At 38.1% G+C, this 20,739-nt stretch overlaps 2 protein-coding genes across 5 annotated transcripts in view; one reads left to right on the top strand and one right to left on the bottom strand.

The window, feature by feature from the left end:
* Window positions 1-3,940, bottom strand: part of LOC106869274 (nuclear pore membrane glycoprotein 210) — a 115,338-nt gene extending 111,398 nt beyond the window's left edge. For 2 of the 4 annotated variants that reach the window (XM_052968387.2, XM_089352464.1), the window contains exon 1: window positions 3,683-3,940. In XM_052968387.2, the coding sequence (XP_052824347.1) occupies window positions 3,683-3,858 (176 nt within the window). In that variant the 5' untranslated portion in view covers window positions 3,859-3,940. The remainder of the gene's footprint in view (window positions 1-3,682) is intronic. The other 2 variants (XM_052968388.2, XM_052968386.2) reach the window with 2 other exon arrangements.
* A 4,048-nt stretch (window positions 3,941-7,988) lies between these two features.
* Window positions 7,989-8,297, top strand: LOC149135597 (uncharacterized). Its single transcript, XM_089353100.1, has one exon. It carries the CDS (start codon window positions 7,989-7,991, stop codon window positions 8,295-8,297), a length of 309 nt encoding a protein of 102 aa, XP_089209226.1.
* Window positions 8,298-20,739: the final 12,442 nt, after the last annotated feature.

Below are 20,739 nucleotides of genomic sequence, written 5' to 3'. Positions count from 1 at the left end.
AGGATTTGAGAAGACTAGAAAGAAATGAAGCAAGCATGGTCCATTGGATGTACATGAGAGAGAATGTACGAATGTATTGAGAGAAAAACTGGGTATAATAGGAATCAGATGTAGAGTGCAAGAAAGAAAACTGCACTGGTATGGACATGTGATGCATATGGATGAGGACAGCTGTATAAAGAAGTACCAATTACTTAATCAAGAGAGAGCTTGAGAAAGAAGACCAAAATATACATAGGTTGAAGTGGTGAACACTGATTTAAGGACCTTGAACTTCATGGAGTTAGTGACAAAGGACCAGGATGGTCCCTCTAATTCACTATAGTCCTCCAAGCAATAACAGAGGAATTCAAGACAGAATGCCCCTGGGAGCTTCTCTATGCTGATGACCTTGCTCTAATAGCTGAATCACTATCAGAACTAGAGAAGTTTCAGGTGTGGAAGCAAGGTCTAGAATCGAAGGGCTTTAGAGTCAATCTAGCAAAAACCAAAGTCTTAATAAGTAGGAAGGCAGACAAACTACAAATCCCTTCAGGTAGATGGCCCTGCTCAATCTGTAGAAAAGGCATCAGTAGAAACTCCATAAAATGTACCTGGTGTAAGCTATGGACACATAAGTGCAGCAATATCAAAGGAAGGCTAACTGGGAAGATAGTTTTTGTGTGTGGCAAATGCTCAGGGGCAATAAACACTGAAAATGTGCAGAAAACAGCTTCCATCTCATGCCAGGGGGAAAAACTAGAAGTAATTGATAGCTTCCGTTACCTAGATGACCAAATCAGTAGCAGGGGTGGATGCTCTGAGAGAGTAGTGGCTAGAATAAGAATAGCCTGAGCAAAGTTCAGAGAGCTCCTATCTCTGCTGGTGACAAAGGGCCTCTCGCTCAGAGTAAAAGGTATACTGTATGACATGTGCAAACTGTCATGCTACATGGCAGTGAAACATGGGCCATGCCTGCTGAGGACAAGCATAAGCTTGTAAGGAATGAAGCTAGTATGCTCCACTGGATGTATAATGTCAGTGTGCATACATGACAGAGTGCATGCGCCCTGAGAGAAAAGTTGGACATAAGAAGCATCAGATGAGCATAGCTGTGTGAAAAAGTGTCACACTCTAGCAGTAGAGGGAACCTGTGGAAGAGGTAAACCCAGGAAGACCTTCAAACGTTGGGCCTCATAGAGGCGATGACAAGTGACCGAGACCTTTGGAGATATGCTGTGCTTGAGAAGACCTGGCAAGCCAAGTGAGACTGTGACCATGGACTATGCCAGTGCAGCATAACCAGCCCATTTAAGAGTACCCTTCAATCATTGGGCAATAAACTGCTCTTGCAAAGATCTGAGTCAAGTAAAGTCATTGTTATGGCCGCTGACAGTACCGCCTGATTGGCACCCATGCTGGTGGCATGTAAAAAGCACCATTCAAGTGTGGTCAATACCAGTGCCACCTGACTGGTCCTGTGCCAGTGGCACATTAAAAGCACCATTCGAGTGTGGTCAATGTTAGTGCCGGCTGACTGGCCCCGTGTCAGTGGCATGTAAAAAGCACCATTTGAGCATGGTCATTGTCAGACCCGCCTGACTGGCTCCCATGCCTGTGACATGTAAAAAGCACCATTCAAGCGTGGTCGATGCCAGTAGTGCCTGACTGGCCCTTGTGCCAGTGGCACATAAAAAGCACCCACTACACTCTCGGAACAGTTGGCATTAGGAATCCAGCTGTAGAATCTTTGCCACATCAGACTGGAGCTTGTTGCAGCCTTCTGGTTTGCCAGCCCTCAGTCAAACCGTCCAACCCATGCCAGCATGGAAAACGGACGTTAAACTACGATGATGACAACGATTAGTATAATTTTTGTGTATCTCCATAGAATCTTTTGGACAATAAGTACCACTGTGAAAATTCCTGAATATGTTAGTGTATTACATTGAGTGAAACAAATAAACAATGGTTTCATTTTGTCTATTCTCTTGTTGAGCTTTATCATCACTTCATGTTGCTTTTTAGTAGTCATACAGGGTCTTTTTAAAAGCTTAGCTATCACTTTCGCTAATCGTCAATGAAGCCACGAGCAGACAGGCACTCTCTCAGCCTGCCCACCCTTGACCCAGGGGAACACTGAGGATGAGAAAGCTAGAGGAAGAGAGCGTAGCACCAGCAGCTGGGTGGTACAGAGCAACACAAAATATTGTCTCTTAGCTAAGGACACAACATTCTGTCCAGTCTAATATTCGAACCCACAGCCTTATGATCATGAGCCCAACACACTAATCACTAGGCCTTCCAGCTTCATCAAATATCTATACTAATCTCAAAAATGTATCATTCATAACGTTTATGAAACCCATAACATTTAAATCCCAATTCCTTTTGTTTTTTAAGTTTTTTTTTTCAGCAAATTTAGATTCTACGGAGTATATAGAATCTAAATTTGCTAAAAAATAAAACTTCAAAAACAAAAGGAATTGGGATTTAAAACTTGTTGACACGATCTTATTTTAACAGTAAAAGAAAAAGAAGGATAAATTTTTACTAGATCACTCTGAGAGCGAAATATGTGCATCTCCTCACCGCTCCCGTTTTTTTTTTGGGGGGGGGGTGTTTTAAATGAATTTGATCATTGGAAATTACGAGTTTTTAAGAGATGAGTGTTATAGTAAACATCTGCCACAAAAAAAAATTATTATATGTACACTAAAATGAATTTTGAACATTCAAAATTCATTTTAGTGTACATACAAAAAAGCCGTTATAACAGAAAAAAAATGTTACGCGAAAAATAACTGAAAGATGAAATACGATGAAAAATTAACTAGTTTATTTATTTATTTTTTTTGTTGTTCTCTCTAGTTTTAATTCTGGAACAAGATTTGGCGGAGTTTTGGAATAACAGACCCTGGAAATCCGTACCTCATGGTGGAAGGAAAACGATGCGGAAGTGGGTTAAAATGTAAAAAAAAAATCGGGTGGGTTGTTTTTTTTTTGTTGTTTTTTTTTTTTTGTGAATAACGTGGGGTGGTAAAAATTTATCGAAAAAAATTCACTTTTCCTTTCTCGTGAAGTAGGAAACTTCAAGGAGCAGATATTTCCAAAAATCCGCCAAGGATTTTAAAATTATTGAAAAGAAAGCTTCTTAAAATTGTTGTTTTAAGTTAATATCGGAAGCTATATAAAACTGATTTATTTCTGATATTTTTACGCAAAGAGCTATTTCAAAATTTCCTCGAGTCTACAGGGTGCCTAAAATATACGAGAACATTTTCCGTGGATGGTGGAGAGGGGGGGGGGTAAATATTGCATAATTGTAAATAATAAAAAATATATATTTAAGGTTAGAAAATTAAGTGAAAAAGCAAACAAAGTATATAAATACAACAGAATAACGAGAAAGAGTAAGGAAGTATAAACTGGCATAAAAACAATGATAGATTAAGGATTGTCAATATTGTGAAGTGACATGGATTGAAAATAAGAGATATGAACCGACACTTGAACTAGAGCGGAAACGTTCTCATTGTAAGACGGATGTATATGAAATAAATCAAATAATATTAATCATAATATGGCTTAAATAAACATTATAGCAGCGACTATATGGTATATAAGATGCAGCAATAGATGCGTAGAAAGGTTATAAGTAAATAACAATGAACAAGTACAAAGGTTAAGACAAGATACGCACCATGTGTAGCAGTGGTTATGTTCGGCTTGCTCTTCTTTCGTTAAGTTTACCTTTAAAGTAAAGTTCGAGATTGTTGTAGGACTGTACGGTAATAACACTTTAGGTGCATTTAATTTTCCACCACTGACACATGCTAAATTAACAACGGCGAGAAAGAAAACTAGAAGAAAAGCCATTATTGAAAATGTTAAAATTGACCGCCAGTCTTTTTGTTTATCTGATAATGACTTTAGACGTTAGAGAGTTCTACTATCACGAGAATCAAGAGTTCTTGTTCTTAGTTGTACACAAAACTTTGAGGTCGTCACTTCACAGCAGATAGTTTGAGGCCGTGATACAAGTTTAACGAATATTATTATTGTGTTTATTCCGAGATAGTAAAAAAAAGGATGGGATATAAACACTTGATCATATAATATGTATGGATGTCATCTGAGTGACCATAAGTGAGGGAAAAGATGTACTTGTAAACTTGATCATATATATGTGTACGTGAGTCGTCTAAGAGACCATAAGTCAGGAAAAAAGTGCACTCATGTTTTGTCAGTAGAGTGGGTATATTATCCGAAATATATAGTATTAAATATCCATCACGAAACCAACTGGGAAGATCAGCCGTGATGGATAGTTAATACTATATATTTCGGATGATATATATGTATGTATTCGTGTGTGTATATATATATATATATATATATATGTGTGTGTGTGTGTAGATAGACGAACTATTATATTATATATATACTCATACATACATATATTAGATACTATTTAATTACTCTGCTGCTCTATAACTTAGACTGCGCTTCTCTTTCGAATTTATGATTTACCTACAATATATATGTGTGTGCGTATGCTCGAGAGAGCGATCAGGCGTAGTTTTGTATGTATATGGATGAGTGGGAGTGAGACTGTAACTTCATTTACATAAAAAAATTTGGCGCTAGAAAATAACCTAAACGAGGGAAAAGTAGTTATATAGTTTGGTAGTATCAACTCCTGAATTTAATTATGCAGGATAAAAAGTAGTTCGGCGTGTGAAAAATACTCTTAGCGCTAAAATATCCTTTTCCACATAAGTTTTGCGTCGCGCAAAACGGTGCGGAAATGTAGATCCTTATAAAAGGGGTTTCCGTCATACAGTTACACTTGAAAGGTATTATCAGTCTGAGAATTTTTCGAGACATGATCCTGCCTATGAATCTATGTTACAAGGTTAAGAAAAAAGGATTCTTCTAAAGGTTCTGTGAAAAGATCCTCGAAAGAACTATTGAGGGTTATTATTGATTTATTTTCTGTGTTAAAGGACTTCATCGTTGATTTAGCTTTTCATTGAACGGGATCGTCGACAAGGGTTATTCTTAAAATTTCATCTCAATCACTTGTACGTTAACTTAGATTATCAACCAAAGATTATTGGTTTAAGAGTTAATTTGATGCAAATCAAGAAATATTGTAGAAATAAAGGTTAAAACAGAAAAACAAAACAACCCCATGTAGTCGAACACCTTTTTTTTATTGAGTTTCGGGGGTGGGATCCTTGAAGTCCTTTTTACTGAGAAACTTGGCCGGACTTGGTTGTTTGCTCTCTGGTTTCGATAAACACTTGATCTGTTTAGAGTCAGTCCCACTGCCTAATTTAGAGGAATTAGTTAATAAAATGTCTTCTTACAAGAGCTATCAACTTCCGTAACATCTTTCATTGTGTCATGTTGTATCCGATGGTAAAGTATTTACAAATTTCGAGGCAGACGCTCAACTGTGTCGATTTAAACGTTTTAGTTTTGGGACTTGCAAACGGTTTCCAATGAATTATAGGTTATTTTAGTCGTGGAAATGAATCGGAATGTATGTACACCTGTTAGGTGGCGTCTCCATAAGAAGTAACATGAAAGAGCATAACAAAAAAAAAAGTTGCTCATAAGGCTAATATAACATTGAATAACGATAAATGTAAATTTTCATCTAAGCGTATAAGTTCTCTAATTTATCAAATGAGCCTGAACAAATTTCAACCCGGCCTCACACGTTTAAACCCACTTAAATAAATACCTTTGCATATTAATAAAGTTTTTATCTCATGTGATGGATCTGTTCGCTTATTATTCCACATGCATTTTTCGATTCCTGAAAGAATATTTCTAATCAACCGCTCAAATTTCTCTCTAACTTTCTACACGCAAGTGCTATCCACATATAACATTGATATTGCCACGCTTTAAAATGCTAGGACTCACTATCATCGAAGATCTCTTTCAGTGATGGGATCTTAAAGACTGACCTTCCTCTTCAGGGTCAGAAAATACTCCCCCTCCTCAACAACTAATCAGACACAAAGCTCTTATATGACCCACAATGAAACAGCAGTGTTGATAGATATTGTAGCGGTGATTCGAAATCCCAACAGCTAGATAACCGGTTAGACACCACGAACAAACCACCACAGTGTCACGTAATCGGTCTATTAATTGACCAAACAGCACAATGCTGTGGCGTAATATGGGTATTCTCGGATGTTCTTCTTGTACCCTATAAAAGACCTTTTTGCTGCTCAATTAATCGCACAGTGCTGAAAGCGGCTGAGCGATATGCGCCTCTACTCTTGCCAATGCGGATGGTCCTAGGGACATTACGCAGACGGCTTCAGGTTCCAGGACAGACCCATTCTGAACATTCATACAATGTCTTATAAGTAACTTCTATGGATGTGGTGCAGTTTTTTCCTCTATCCCAATTGGAAATTATTAATATTGTTCATTGTAAATAGTCAACACCAAAAGTCTTTATGTCCTGCAATAAATATTTCAGTTAAATGTTCGCGGATTTGCTTCAGTTATTATTCACGTAGCCAACGAAATATATCTTCATTTACCAGCTCCACATTGCATCAAGCAAATCACCTCGCGATAATCTCTAAGACTGCATTTTAAGCAAGATAACTCAACTGATTAGTGTAAAGCTAGTCTCATTTACATTCCAGCCTATATGACCATCACCGTCATGATGGCCTATATGACCATCATGCTGTGGTTTGTTAGTGGCGTATGTTAGTGTTCCATTCTAGTTTCCTATTCAGGCTAGGTTTCCCTTCTATTATGTGTGTAGCTTCAGTAATTTGTCTAAGTGCTGCAGCACTAACATACGCCACTAACAAACCACAGCATGTGACAACATGTTACCCATAAACCAATAATAGGAACAAAGTATAATACAATACATAGATAAACAAATGGAATTAAATACTACATACGTTAACAAAATTTAATTAAACACAAAAAAAAAAAAAAACCCCACACACACACACACGTGAACATATAAATAAATAAAAACTAATACAAACGAACACGTATTAACAGAGAATATAGGTGATACAAACACTCCCCATACACACATGCACTTACAAAAGACACAGACACATTGAAGGACACGCATGCGTAGACACATACAATAGGAATACAAAATACAAAATGGCTGATAGTTAGCAAGGTGAGACACACATAAGAAAGAAGAAGGAAACAAAGGACCACTGATGAGGTCACAGAAGTGTGACGAAAGAACTCTGGCCGAAATAAGATTAAGATTAAGATTAATGTAATATAAAGCTGAAAAAAAAAAAGAAAATTAACACCAAATATACAGTGCGTGTGTTTTTATTGGCTAAACTGGCAACATGACCATCCCCAAGTACAACAACATCTGTTTCAACACACGATTTCACATAAAAAATCTTGCAAAACAAATATATATATATATATATATATATGTGTGTGTGTGTGTGTGTGTGTGTGTGTGTGTGTGTGTGTGTGTGTTTGTGTGTGTGTGTATATATATATATATATATATATATATATATATATATATATATATATATATATTTGTGTGTGTGTATAGTACAGGTTAGTTAAAATGTTTGCAATAACAAATGTCGCGTGGTGGGAATAAACGCAGTTACCAAACTTTCATTCATAAATCCATTTATTATTTCGTTCTTTCGCATTTCAATTTGTGCATTTGTACCCAGAAATTTTCAACAACTGCACGCCAGAAGAAATGGAAAAATGAGTAATTTTATCTCCTAATAATTCTGACTGTGTTGCAATAAATGAAAAAGTTCTTAATATTTTACCAGAGGCACTCAAAACATACTTAAGCACAGATTCAGTGTCCTGCAATATTGAAGAGGAGGTTCAGAACTATCCATTTGAATTCATAAACTCGCTCTATCTGGTATGCCTCCTCATCGCCTCAACTTAAAAGTAGAGGCTATTGTAATGCTGCTAAGAAGTCTTTCAATCAGCCAAGGATTATGCAAAGACTTCATGAACATTGTATAGAGGCATCATTGGTAACAGGTCCCAACAGAAGTCGTACAGTTCTAATTCCCAGAATTAAACTTAGCCCAAGTGATGCAAATATTCCATTCACACTAAACAAACTTCAGTTTCAACTTCGACTTGCATATTCAATGACTGAAAATGTTGGAATACATTTGCCTCATCCGGTATTTTCTCATGGCCAATTATATGTCGCATTTTCAAGAGCACGAGCTATGAACAATATCAAAGTAAGAGTTATGACACCCACTTTGGATGACAAGGTCAAAAACGTGGTGTGACACATAAAATATTGTCTACCATGAAGTACTGTGAGGAAGACCACCGCACCAGACGCTCCATCATTACACATCCACGTCACACCTTTAAGATTAGGGGCCCGCTGGATCTCTCTCAGCTAACCAGCAAACCACATAATCGCACCAGCCAGCATCACCACTACCGCCAAATCCATAATATATATATGTATACATGTATGTATGTATGTATGTATGTATGTGTTTGTCCCACCACCACTACCATTGCTTGACAACCGATGTTAGTGTGTTTGCGTCCCTGTAATTTAGCTGTTCAGCAGAAGAAACTGATAGAATAAGCACCAGGCTTACAGGGAATAAGTCCAGGGATCATTTTCTTCGACTAAAGGGTGGTGCTCCAGCATGGCCACCGTCAAATGACTGAAACAAGTAAAAGAATAAAATATTAGCAGAAAAACGTTCCGTACCACTAAACCAAGAAGGTTCTTTGAATATGTACAATATATTTTAAGTTTAAATAGTAATTCCGTTTAAGTTTGTGTAACATATTTTGGTTGGATTATATAGTCATTGGTGTTACATTACTTTCTATATTCTGTAACTGCTACAATATACTTTTTTAGGCCTAAAATTTTTGTGGGGAGGGGCCAGTTGATTAGATCGACCCCCAGTACACAAGTGGTACTTAATTTATGGACCCCGAAAGGACAAAAGATAAAGTCGACCTCGGCAGCATTTGAACTCAGAACGTAAAGAAAAACGGTCATAATATAGAAACGTTTCTCATGGCACCAGTACACTGTTTACAGATGCTTACATTTTTTGTTTTCCGTGAATTTTTCACGGGTCCAGCTAGTTCATATGATTATGCAAAAAAAAAAAAAAATAGGTGCGTGATTTAAGGTCTATTTAAAAAGCCAATAACAATAATAATAATAATAATAATAATAATAATAATAATAATAATAATAATAATAATAATAATGATAATAATAATAATAATAATGATAATGATACAAGCGAGTAAGCAGCCTGGAAACACTTTAGCCTGTTACTATGGCAACAGACACCTATATGTCTGTGGCTTTCGATTGGCTAAAATTACCCAAATTTTGCAAACTTTAAAAGCTATTAACTCTTTATTATGATTTATGGTGAAAATGAATTTCATGTCAATGATTACCTTAAAAAACTACACCATTATGCCAAATATGAAATAAACTGGAACAAAAATCGGAGGAAATTGAAAAGTGGCAGCCAAATAGCCCTATAAGTCCTAGAACTCGAAACAGTAGTTTTCAGTTAACTTTTACATTTGAAGACGCACATTAACCAATGTATATTTGCCTTTTTTTTTCTTAGATAGTGGAAGGATGATTCGAGGGAGATTTGGCTGCTATTTCTAGCATATCGAGTGACCAGGAATTAGCTTGTTTGTGCAAGTGCAGTCAGTCGAATACTCCGCATAACGGACGCTAGTAGGTTTTAGGGAGTGCGTACCGTTTTGGGACCTTACTTTCGACGGCCTTACTGCGCACCGTTCACTTCTCTCCCACTCACTGGTTCGACTGACAAGTAGTGTTCGCCCTTAAGCCCATTTCGGAATCCAAGCTTCATCATTCCTTTTTAGCCAAATCCAACTGTCGCCTGGAATTTTCATCTTCGTTATCTCGTAGTAGTAAGTTTAGGTGGATCAGTTTAATCTAGAATAAAATGATTGCAGCGTGGAAGTCATATATTGGCCTTTCAGAAAGACACAAAGACTGTTAACCTCACTAAAACACTTATTATTTGTAATATGGTGTCAAGATTTTCGTTGCCTGACACTGCGCCTTATCTCCATGCTGCAATAGTTTTAGTTTCAACGCACGGTCTCTGATAAGTACACTTCCGTGGATTAAACGTTCTGTCTAAAGATAGAGGAAGAGAGGCAGAGAGAGAAGGGTAAAGTGATGAGTGGGGGGATGGAGAGAGAGAGAAAGAGAGAGGCAGAAAGTGAAGGGTAAAGTGATGAGTGGGAGACGGAGAGAGAAAAAGAGAGGGAGAGATAGACAGACACAGATAGACAGATGAGAGAGGTAGAGAGAGGCAGAACGAGACACGGAGAGAGGGAGATGGAGAGAGAGAAATACAGGGGAGGGAGAGACAGAGAGTGAGCATGTTTTTTATGCTGATTCACTGCGAATGTTCTCTTTTATGACTTAACAAACATAAGAATAAAACTAATGCAAACAATAATAACGGTTTCATCAATTATTGAAAAAGGCAGAGTCTTCACATTGGTTATTTGCATTTGTAAAGAGGGAAGGGGAGCAAAAGACTACACTGAGATACATCTTTCGATGGACGGCTGACATTAAAAGGCAGCTGCTTCAGTGAGGCTTATTTTCTATAGAAAAAGTCACTTCTGTAATTGCCTGGTTGATCATTAAGAAAGTTTCAATAGCGGTTGAATAATAAATGTGACGTGATGGGATGAATATACGCAAGGTACTTTGAAAGGGATGGAGAGGACCATTGAATTGAATATAGTACCTTTAGCATTACTAAAAAATAAATATTTGCCACATTATGTTGGCAAATAATCTTTACTCTAGAGCAGTACTACTCAAAGTGGTGGTCAGCGGACGGGTGTCGGTTCGCGAGCCATCAGCTGCCGGTACGCTGCGAGTTTCCAGACAAGAAAGAAACATTATAAAATGCTTATGTAATATTGTTTACAAAATAAATATAAGATGAAAAATCAGATAGTTTGAGATGCACTGCTCTAGAGGACTGCCACACAAAAAAGACACAGTGTGTCGTGTAGCCAGCTGGAGACGATGTTTCCTGGGGCTAAATAGCAGTAACATTCGTCCAAACCAGGACTGCCACATTATGTTGACAAATGACTTTTACAAATAGAGAGAAAGGAAATCCCTTTAATTTCGTCAAAAGCTAAGTAAAAAAAGAATTTTTTTTTCAAAACCCTGATAACATAATCATCTCTCCCTTTTTATTTATTCATTTATATATTTATTTGTTTATTTATTTATTTGTTTATTTGTTTATATCAAAAAATGAAGGCAAACAGAAGATCCATTTATTTTTATTATTTAACTTTTCTTCCTTATTAAAAAAAAAGACAGTCACTTAGAATTTTCACATAGCCTATATGTATGTGTTGTGTGTGTGATGTGTGAGTGTTTTATGTGTGTGTGCGTGCGTGTATGTGTATTTGTGCGCTTGAGTATGTGCGCGTGCGCGCATATTTGTGTCCGTGGGCGTGTGTGTGTGTTTGTGCTCGTGTGTATTGTGTATACGTTTTTGTTTTGTGTTTGTCACACCCACCCCCGCTACTTGATAACCGGTACTGCTTTACTTATGTCACTGTAACTTCGTGGTCCTGAAAGAGAGAGAGAGAGAGAGAGAGAGAGAGAGAGAGAGAGAGAGAGAGAGAAAGAGAGAGAGAGAGAGAGAGAGAGAGAGAGAGAGAGAGAGAACAATATAATAAGTACCAAACTTAAAAATAAAAATGCTAGGGTCGACTTCGACTAAAATCCTTTCAAGGCGATGTCCCAGAACATACAAAGCTTAATGTCTGAAACAAGTAAAATAATAAAGGATAAGCCATAACACGGATCTTTTCTGTTTGGCTGCACTTGTGGAAACTTCAAAGTTTATAGAAAATTTTAAAATTTGGTGTATTAATGTAATTTTCCAAGCTGAATCTCAGGAGATATTTCACTTTTTCCAGAAAAAAAAGTCATAGAGGTTTAAAGTTTGATCATTTTTCATGGCATTGATTAGAATATAAAACTACATCATTACACCGAATATGAAATCAATTCAAATAGAAAATTGAAGAGACTGAAATTTGGCAGCCAAACAGAAAAGATCTCATGACACTGAAACTTTATAGGGGTTAAGGTAGGCTAATGTTTGTAGCTTTTAGAATTTCTGTTATTACAAAGATTATTACCCGACATTTGACGGGAAGTTTGGAAGTATACTTTTGCTGCCATGGGTAATATATCAAGCAAGGAGATTCGGTAGACGTGGTTCCGGGTTCAGTCGCACTGCACTGCACTGCGCGGCACCTTGGCCGACCAAAGCTTTGTAACGGGATTTAGAAGACGAAAACTGAAAGAAGCCCGTCGTATATATGTGTGTGTGTGTGTGTGAGTGTGTGTGTGTGTGTGTGTGTGTGTGAGAGAGAGAGAGAGAGAGAGAGAGAGAGACAACCGGTGCTAGTGTGTTTACGTCCCCGTAACATAGCAGTTCGGCAAAAGAGACAGATAGAATAAGTACCAGGCTTAGCAAAAAACAAAAACAAAGAAAACAATTCAATACTGGGGTCGATTAATTCGACTAAAAATTCTTGAAGGTGGTACCCCAGTATGGTCACAGGCTAATGACTGAAACAAATAAAAGATAATATATATATAAATTATAGTCAGCAATGCATCAATCTTATCAGGAAGGATATAAATAACTACTCATCAAACAGACATGTTAACAGAAATAGAAAGTCCTATAAAATGTAACGTATTTATACTCATATGCACACACGCGTACACACACTCAAATATGTGACGTGTAAATATAAACATTATATACCTACAAACAAAACATGCATTAATATACATACACATAAATATATACATATACACATATACAAATATATACATATGCATATGCACACACACACACACACATATATTCTCCTTGTTTCTCTCCTTATTTCTTTCTGTGTTCCTTTCAGTTGAAGAGCGTAGGCTCGAACCGTCAAAGACTTTCTCTATTCCCGAGCGTTAAACAAATACATCCATTTGTTGTTTACACCGCCTGTCTTCGTCTGTTGTTTTTTCGTAAATTCTCCCATATATATATATATATATATATATATATATATATATATATATATATATATATATATATATATATGTATATATATATATACACATGCATATATATATATTCCATATACATAAATATATACATATAATAATGAAAGTCTGTCGGGATTCGACAGTGACGTCGGAGATAGGAGCGGATCCGAAAGGCGAACGCACAGACGCGGTCACATGTTGGGCACGTAACAGCAGAAGTAGGGTTGGGGATCCTCTCTTTTCGGGCTTGTCGCTTCTGGTCCAGGCTCATGAGGCGCTTTTCCTCGAACAGCCTAACACCCTTTTGGACAGCTGGACGCCAGGCGCCGCGGTATTTAGAATATTAATTCCGATTCTTTAATCCAAGAAATTTGGAATTGTGTAAATGTGTGAATTTTAAACATACACACACACACACACACACACACACACAGAGAAAATCTGCCTTTTATAGATAAGATTCCGAATTCTTCAAAATCATTTGGATGGAAAAAATATGAATTCTGTAGACGAGGTCAGAACAGTATTAGAGGAGTATTTTTCGTCACGGATAAGTAATTTTGGAAGAGGAGCCTTGCAAATCGACCATATTCATGGGAGAGCAATGTAGAAATTGAAGGAGAGAATATTTTAGATTAGAAAAGAACTTTGTTCATCTTAATTTTGAAAAGTAAAAGAAGTATAAAAAACTGCATTATTTATGGGATGACCTAATATTTCTTTTTCACACACACACGCTCTCTCTCTCTCTCTCTCTCTCTCTTTCCCCATCCCCTCTCTCTCTTTCTCCCTTTCTCTCATCATTCTATACGATCTAAAGCATGACTGGAGAAACAACCAGCCAGCTAACTAACCAGCCAGCTAACCAACCAACCAACCAACCAACCAATCATCTAGCCAACCAACCAACCAACCAACCAACCAACCAACCGACCAACCAACCAACCAACCAGCTAATCAACCAACCAACCAACCAACCAACCAACCAACCAGCCAGCCAACCAATCAACCAACCAACCAACCAGCCAGCCAACCAACCAGCCAGCCACCTAACCAACCAACCAAACAACCAACCAACCAATCGACCAACCAACCGACCAACCAACCAACCAACCAACCAACCAGCCAACCAACCAACCAACCAACCAGCCAACCAACCAACCAGCCAACCAACCAACCAACCAACCAGCCAACCAGTCGACCATAAAAAACCTGTCCATGTGCTTACGTTTGCTAAAAATTTCGGATCTGCAATTAAGTTGTAATGGAATTCAGACTGCTCTGAATTAGCTAGAACCCTCGTTGGCGTAACCGACGGTGTGTTTGGGTGGAATTCTTATATATTTAAAAGAACTTTTAATAAACATTTTATGCCAAATTTTATTCGCTAGTTATTTACTTGTGAAGTAATCCACGCCCCACCTTGAGAAGCATTGACACAGAGGCTGTATACCAGTGAAAGAATGATGCATAGTCAGTGATGGTAGATAACTTAAGTAGGTTTCAGCCATTATTAGTCCTGGTTATGTCTAACTTAATAACGCTTAATACAGAGTCAAATTAATCAATGAATCTGATGCCATTGTCCTTTTCAAAAATTCTGAGCGTCATAAAATCACTAGCACTAATTCTCACTTACCCGTGCTCTCTTTTCTTTTTCTTTTCCTTTTTGCAGGGCAATGAAAACGCTTTGAGCAGTTTAGGTTGGATGGAAGTTTGCAGTCCCTAAGCAAATTTCATTCCCGAATTTATGGCCAACACTCCAAAAGGCTCAAGTGATTCTCGTACAAGAGTACTGATACCACACCAATGACGGTACTGCTGTAATGTACACATCTACAAAATGCTAACTCGACTGATTGGTATTCGCTAACCAACGGACATTCTCCAGCTTTTGGCTCACAAGCGTACTATCTCCTCTCTCTTATCCTCCTTGTCATGTCCACATCCCCGGCCTGGCATGACAGCAATTATTCTATTCAGTACACTCTTCCCAGAACATCGATCCCTGTGGAATCTCCCTTCTATTCATGTCTTTACTGCAGATCTTGACCCACAGAGGTTAAAGATTCTGTCCCTCCTCGTGTCTCTGGACTCAACAAGTAGAAAGAAAAAAAAGTACCTTTGGCTATCGTTACCATCTCTCCATACATCTTACACAGTTTGCTGCTGCTCTCTGTCTCCTCTTTTACTGTTTTCTGACTAGATGTAATACAGCTAAGCAGGCGTCGGACAAAGTGCTTTGCAGCATTTTTATCTACTCATTACGTTCTAAGTCTAAATACTGCTAAAGTCAACTTTGTGTTTCGTCCTTTCGGGGTCGATAAAATAAGTACCAGGTGAGCACTGGAGACAATGTAATCGACTAATCCTTCTTTTCAAATGGTTAGTCTTGTACCAAAATTTGAAATCATCATCATCATTATTATTATTATCGAACTGGCCGAATTGTTAGCCCGCTGGTCAAAATATTCAATGGTATTTCATCCCTTTATACGTTCTGAGATCAAATTCTACCGAAGTCTACTTTGTCTTTCATCCTGGAATAAGTACTAGTCGAACAATAGAGGTTTGATGTAATCAATTTAACCCCCCCCCCCAAATCTCAGGCCTTGTTACTATAACAGAAAGGGTTATTATTATTTTAAATGCTACTGTTCAGCTACATCCGTTTTGAGGATGTACGTAGTAGGGGTAAGTATGAAATAAATAGTACATGGCTTTATTATTATTATTATTATTATTATTATTATTAATAATAATTACTATTATTATTGAGTGAGAGAGCAGTGCATGCCATCAAAGTGACACTGGGTAAAGTATGAAGCCCAGTATACCCATCATGACTACTCGTCTGATAAGGGTACACCAGGCACATGCATCACAACCATATGTGCGCAACATGGTGATCTCATATCAAGATAAACAGCGCATGACCTTGCAGGTGGGGCCCAGTTAGAATTTTCTTCAGGTAAAGTAGCCCACACCGCTCCAAAGGTCCCTGAATAAGGGTTGTTTAAGGATGTTGGGCGAAGCACTCACGTTTCCAAAGGTGAATTATCCAAACCCCAAAGAATTCCTCTCAACACATGGCTATGATGCCCCCCACTTCACTACTTCTGCTTGTGATCAGAGATGTATATATCTTCAGCCACTAAGAGACATGCTCAACTGGTTGAGGTCAAACAACTGCCAAGCAAATCTGTGTTATTGAACAGAATATTTGCTGCAGCTCATCTTTTATACCAAAACAAAACAATGTATATGATAGCACTTCCAACGAGTTAAGATCAGAAGCCATGAGAGCCACATCCGGGCATTTATTATTATTATCATGATCATTATTATTATTATTTTAGTGTCCTTTGTCTAAGCTCTTTCGTCATTCATCATATGAATTCTTCAACGACTCTCTATCCCACGTGTCTCCTCTTGTCTGTTTAGTCCATACTGTCAAATAGTAAGTGCAAATGAAGTAATTTTTCTTATCACAACATTTTAGTGAGTGTAAGGGAGGTAACTTTTCTCATGACTATGCATTTTAAAATTTCTCAATTGACTTCAAATATCGATATTATTTGCCATCCACGCACGTCGTTGGATATTTTTTATTTCCATCTTACCAACCATTCTCTTACATTGTAATGCCTGTCAATGTTTATTCATTGATAAGTGTAGACTTTCCAGTTTATTTTTCTCGTATAATCGTCCGGTTTATCGATCAAACTGTACGACTTCATTGAATTAGTATGCGAAATGGCAGAGTATTCCACAGGCATGTGTATTCTTAACGTAAACCCCAAGTGGCAATAATGATCAGGCCATTATTTGGTGATGAGGTCTCATAACATTGGATCATGACCGAAGTTGTTATCATATTGCCAAAAAAAAATCTGTCTCACTCCCTGTTGAATTCTATTTTACAGTAAAGTAGTAGTAGTGGTAGTAGTAGTAGTAGTAGTAGTAGTAGTAGTAGTGGTGGTGGTGGTGGTGGTGGTGGTGGTGGTGGTGGTTGTGGTGGTAGTGATGGTGGTGGTGGTGGTGATGGTGGTGGTGGTGGTGGTGGTGGTGGTTGGGGTTTGGTCTGGAAGGTGCTGTGTCCATTTCTTTCATAACCTTATAAGACCAGTGAAACTGATGTTATAGATGTTTTCGATCTAGTTTGGATTCTTTGCCATCAAATTTGATGGCAAAGAATCCAAACTAGATCGAAAACATCTATATTAATCTTCCATTTTGAAATGTTATAAGCAGACGATTGCCAAACAGATATGTACAGGGAGGGGAGCACTGGTGGGACGACGTTCTAGGGTGAGGATTTACGTTAAGGATACACATGTCTGTGGAACACTCTGCCATTTCACATGGATATATTGAAAAGTGTACTTCCTGGGTGGTTGTTCAGATCATAGATGACGAAGGAATTGAAAATGGTACATGCATTGGAGGTGGTGCAAGACCAGCTAATTTCAAGGTGGTGAGGCCATTGTAGAAAAGGTTGGGAGAAGACACACGTCTGTAAGGCTGGAGTATGTCTGTTATTGACTTTTTTGCCATTTAGTCAAGCGACTTGCCTTTGGATGCGGTCTTGGATGTCTGTGCGTATAGCAGCAGTACCGACCAATCGACCAAAGCCTCGGGCCGACCGAAGCCTCGTGAGTGGATTTGATAGACGGAAACTGAAAGAAGCCCGTCGTATATATGTATATATATATATATGTGTATGTGTGTGTCTGTGTTTGTCCCCCCAACATCGCTTGACAACCGATGGTGGTGTGCTTGCGTCCCCGTAACTTAGCGGTTCGGTAAAACAGACCGATAGAATAAGTACTAGACATCCAAAGGATAAGTCCTGGGGTCGATTTGCTCGACTAAAGGCGGTGCTCCAGCATGGCCACAGTCAAATGACTGAAACAAATAAAAGAGTAAAAGAGTATTTATATATGTTTTGCAATTTTAATTTTGTTTGTGAAATGAAACAGTTGTAGGTGAACATGTTAATTAATTTATTAATTTGTATCCATTAGATCTCTCTGTTTTCTAACTCGATAATGGTAAGTGACATAGGATAATGTGCCTCTTGTTGACGAGATGCGCATATTTGGAACATTGTTGATCATAGTTATTCAGTATTGGACTGAACGAGAGGAATAAACAACTAAAATGTGCAAAATGGTGAAAAATACAAAAACAAAAAAAACCTGTAAGTTCAACGCAGAAGGCAGTAATGCAACAGTTGTTTCCCTTACACTTACAAGTAATTCAATCATTAAGCGTATCTTTCAGCTTGTTGCTAGGTCGCCAACAACGAAGTTCGTTATCACTGTTGGCGGCTTGTCGTACCGAGGTATGAGATGATATCGCGAGTACAGTTGGTTTGGCTGTTGTAATGCCTTAGCCTCTCCATCGCCCGTCGTAATATCGTAAGCGTGTTGGTTTACCTCAGTAGGTTCCGTTGAACTTTGTGGTGTGCGCCCAATTAAGGCATTTGGTGTTGAATTGATACTTTTTCTTTCTTTTTCTTTCTTTCTCTTCCCCACTTTTTTTTCTCTCATCGCACATGTTTGTCCTTTCTTCGGTTTTGGCTTTGTATTTTAATGTGATTTTGTATTATATATGAATGATATACATGTATATATGACATATACGTGTTGTATATGTCATTATTAAATTTATCGATAAATAAACATCAGTAAAAAAAAACAAAAAAAAAACCAAAAAAAAAAACGCATGTGGCTGTGTGGTAAGAAGTTTGCTTCCCAACCACATGGTTCAGGATTCGTACCACTGCGTGACATCCTGGGTAAGTGTCTTCTATAGCCTCGGAACGAACAAGGCCTTGTGAGTGAATTTGGTAGACGGAAACTGAAAGAAGCCCGTCGTATATATGTATATATCTATGTGTGTCTTTGTGTCTGTGTTTGTTTCTCTTTCACCGCTTGTTTGTGTGTTTACGTCCCCGTAACCTAATGGTTCGGCAAAAGGGGCCGATAGAGTAAGTACTAGGCTAAACAAGTAAGTTCTAGGGTCGATTTGTTCGACTAAAACCCTTCAAAGCGGTGCCCCAGCATGACCACAGTCAAATGACTGAAACAAGTAAAAGATTATACATGTGTGCGTGTGTGTGTGTGTGGTGTGTGTGTGTGTGTGTGGTGTGTGTGTGTGTGTGTGTGTGTGTGTGTGGTGTGTGTGTGGGGTGTGTGCCCCCCCCCCCCCCCACCGCTTGGCAACCGGTGTTGGTGTGTTTACGTCCCCGTAGCCTAGCGGTTCGGCCAAAAACACCGATAGAATAAGTACCAAGTTTGAAAAAAGTACTGGGGTTGATTCAGTAGACAGAAAATTCTTCAAGGCGGTGCCCCAACACGGCTGCAATCTAATGACTGGAACAACTGAAAGAATAAAAGACATATCTCTTTTGTTTCAGCCATTGGAGGGCGGCTATTTGGAAGAGTTTAGTCGAACAAATCGCCCCCACTCCAGTACCTAATTATTATTTTTTAATTTTTTATTTTGTTAAGGCCTGGTACTTATTCTATTGGGTTCTGTTGTAGAACCTCTATGTCATGGGGACGTAAACAAACAAACACCGGTTGTGAAATGGTGATACAAACCCAAATACACACAAGCGCGCGCACACACACACACACACACACACACACACACACACACACACACACACACACACACACACAAACGTATGTATGTATACATATGTACCTACTTAAACGACGGGCTTCTTTCAGTTTCCGTCTACCAAATGCACTCACAAGGCTTTGGTCGGCCCGGGGCTAGAGTAGAAGATACTTATCCAAGATGTTAAAATGTGCGACTGAACCCGGAACCATGTGGTTGAGAAGCAACTACAGTGCCAGCCTGCAATTTTCTTTTCTCACGGAACACGATGACATAGGTATATGTTAAACTGATAGTAGACTGCACTTAACTTTTCCCGCCAGAAGGCATTTACAAATCATTTACATAATTTCTCAGAAATACTAAAAAGTAAATTCACGATAAATTATTGTACATTTGAATTATATTAATGAATCCGGATCTACATTTTAAAATAGTAAATTAACAAATCATAACCGTTTATAACTGAGATATATCATTTCATTTATTTCTCCACTTAAAAAGAAATCCATTTTGCTCTATTTGTTTTGATCTATAATATGTTTTCTAAGAAAACAACTTTGAAAGGAATCATATAAACAAGATATGTATTATTAATTATATGTAATATATCTGTGGTTAAGAAGCTCGCTTTGCAACCACGTGGCTTTGGGTTCATTTGCACTGCGTAGAACCTTGGGGGTCTTCTCTTTATAGCCCCAGAATGACCAATGTCTTCTGAGTGAATCTGGTAGACGGAAACCACGTGGAAGCCCGTCGTATACATACATACATGCTTACTTATATTCTATTATTCTTTTATACGTTTCCGTCTTTAGGCTGCGGCCATGCTGCTGCCAATGTAATTACCTTTCCAATGGCCAATGTCATGTGACTGGCCTTTGGTGAAGGAAGGAGTTCGACACTGGTGCCCTCTTTTGTGTTTCTTGCCTTGATGTATGTTCATTTGGAACCTTGGGTAG

This window comes from Octopus bimaculoides, chromosome 5 (genome assembly GCF_046866305.1).
Source record: "Octopus bimaculoides isolate indiv1 chromosome 5, ASM4686630v1, whole genome shotgun sequence".
Lineage (NCBI taxonomy): Eukaryota > Metazoa > Mollusca > Cephalopoda > Octopoda > Octopodidae > Octopus > Octopus bimaculoides.
This window is presented reverse-complemented; position numbering and strand designations above follow the sequence as displayed.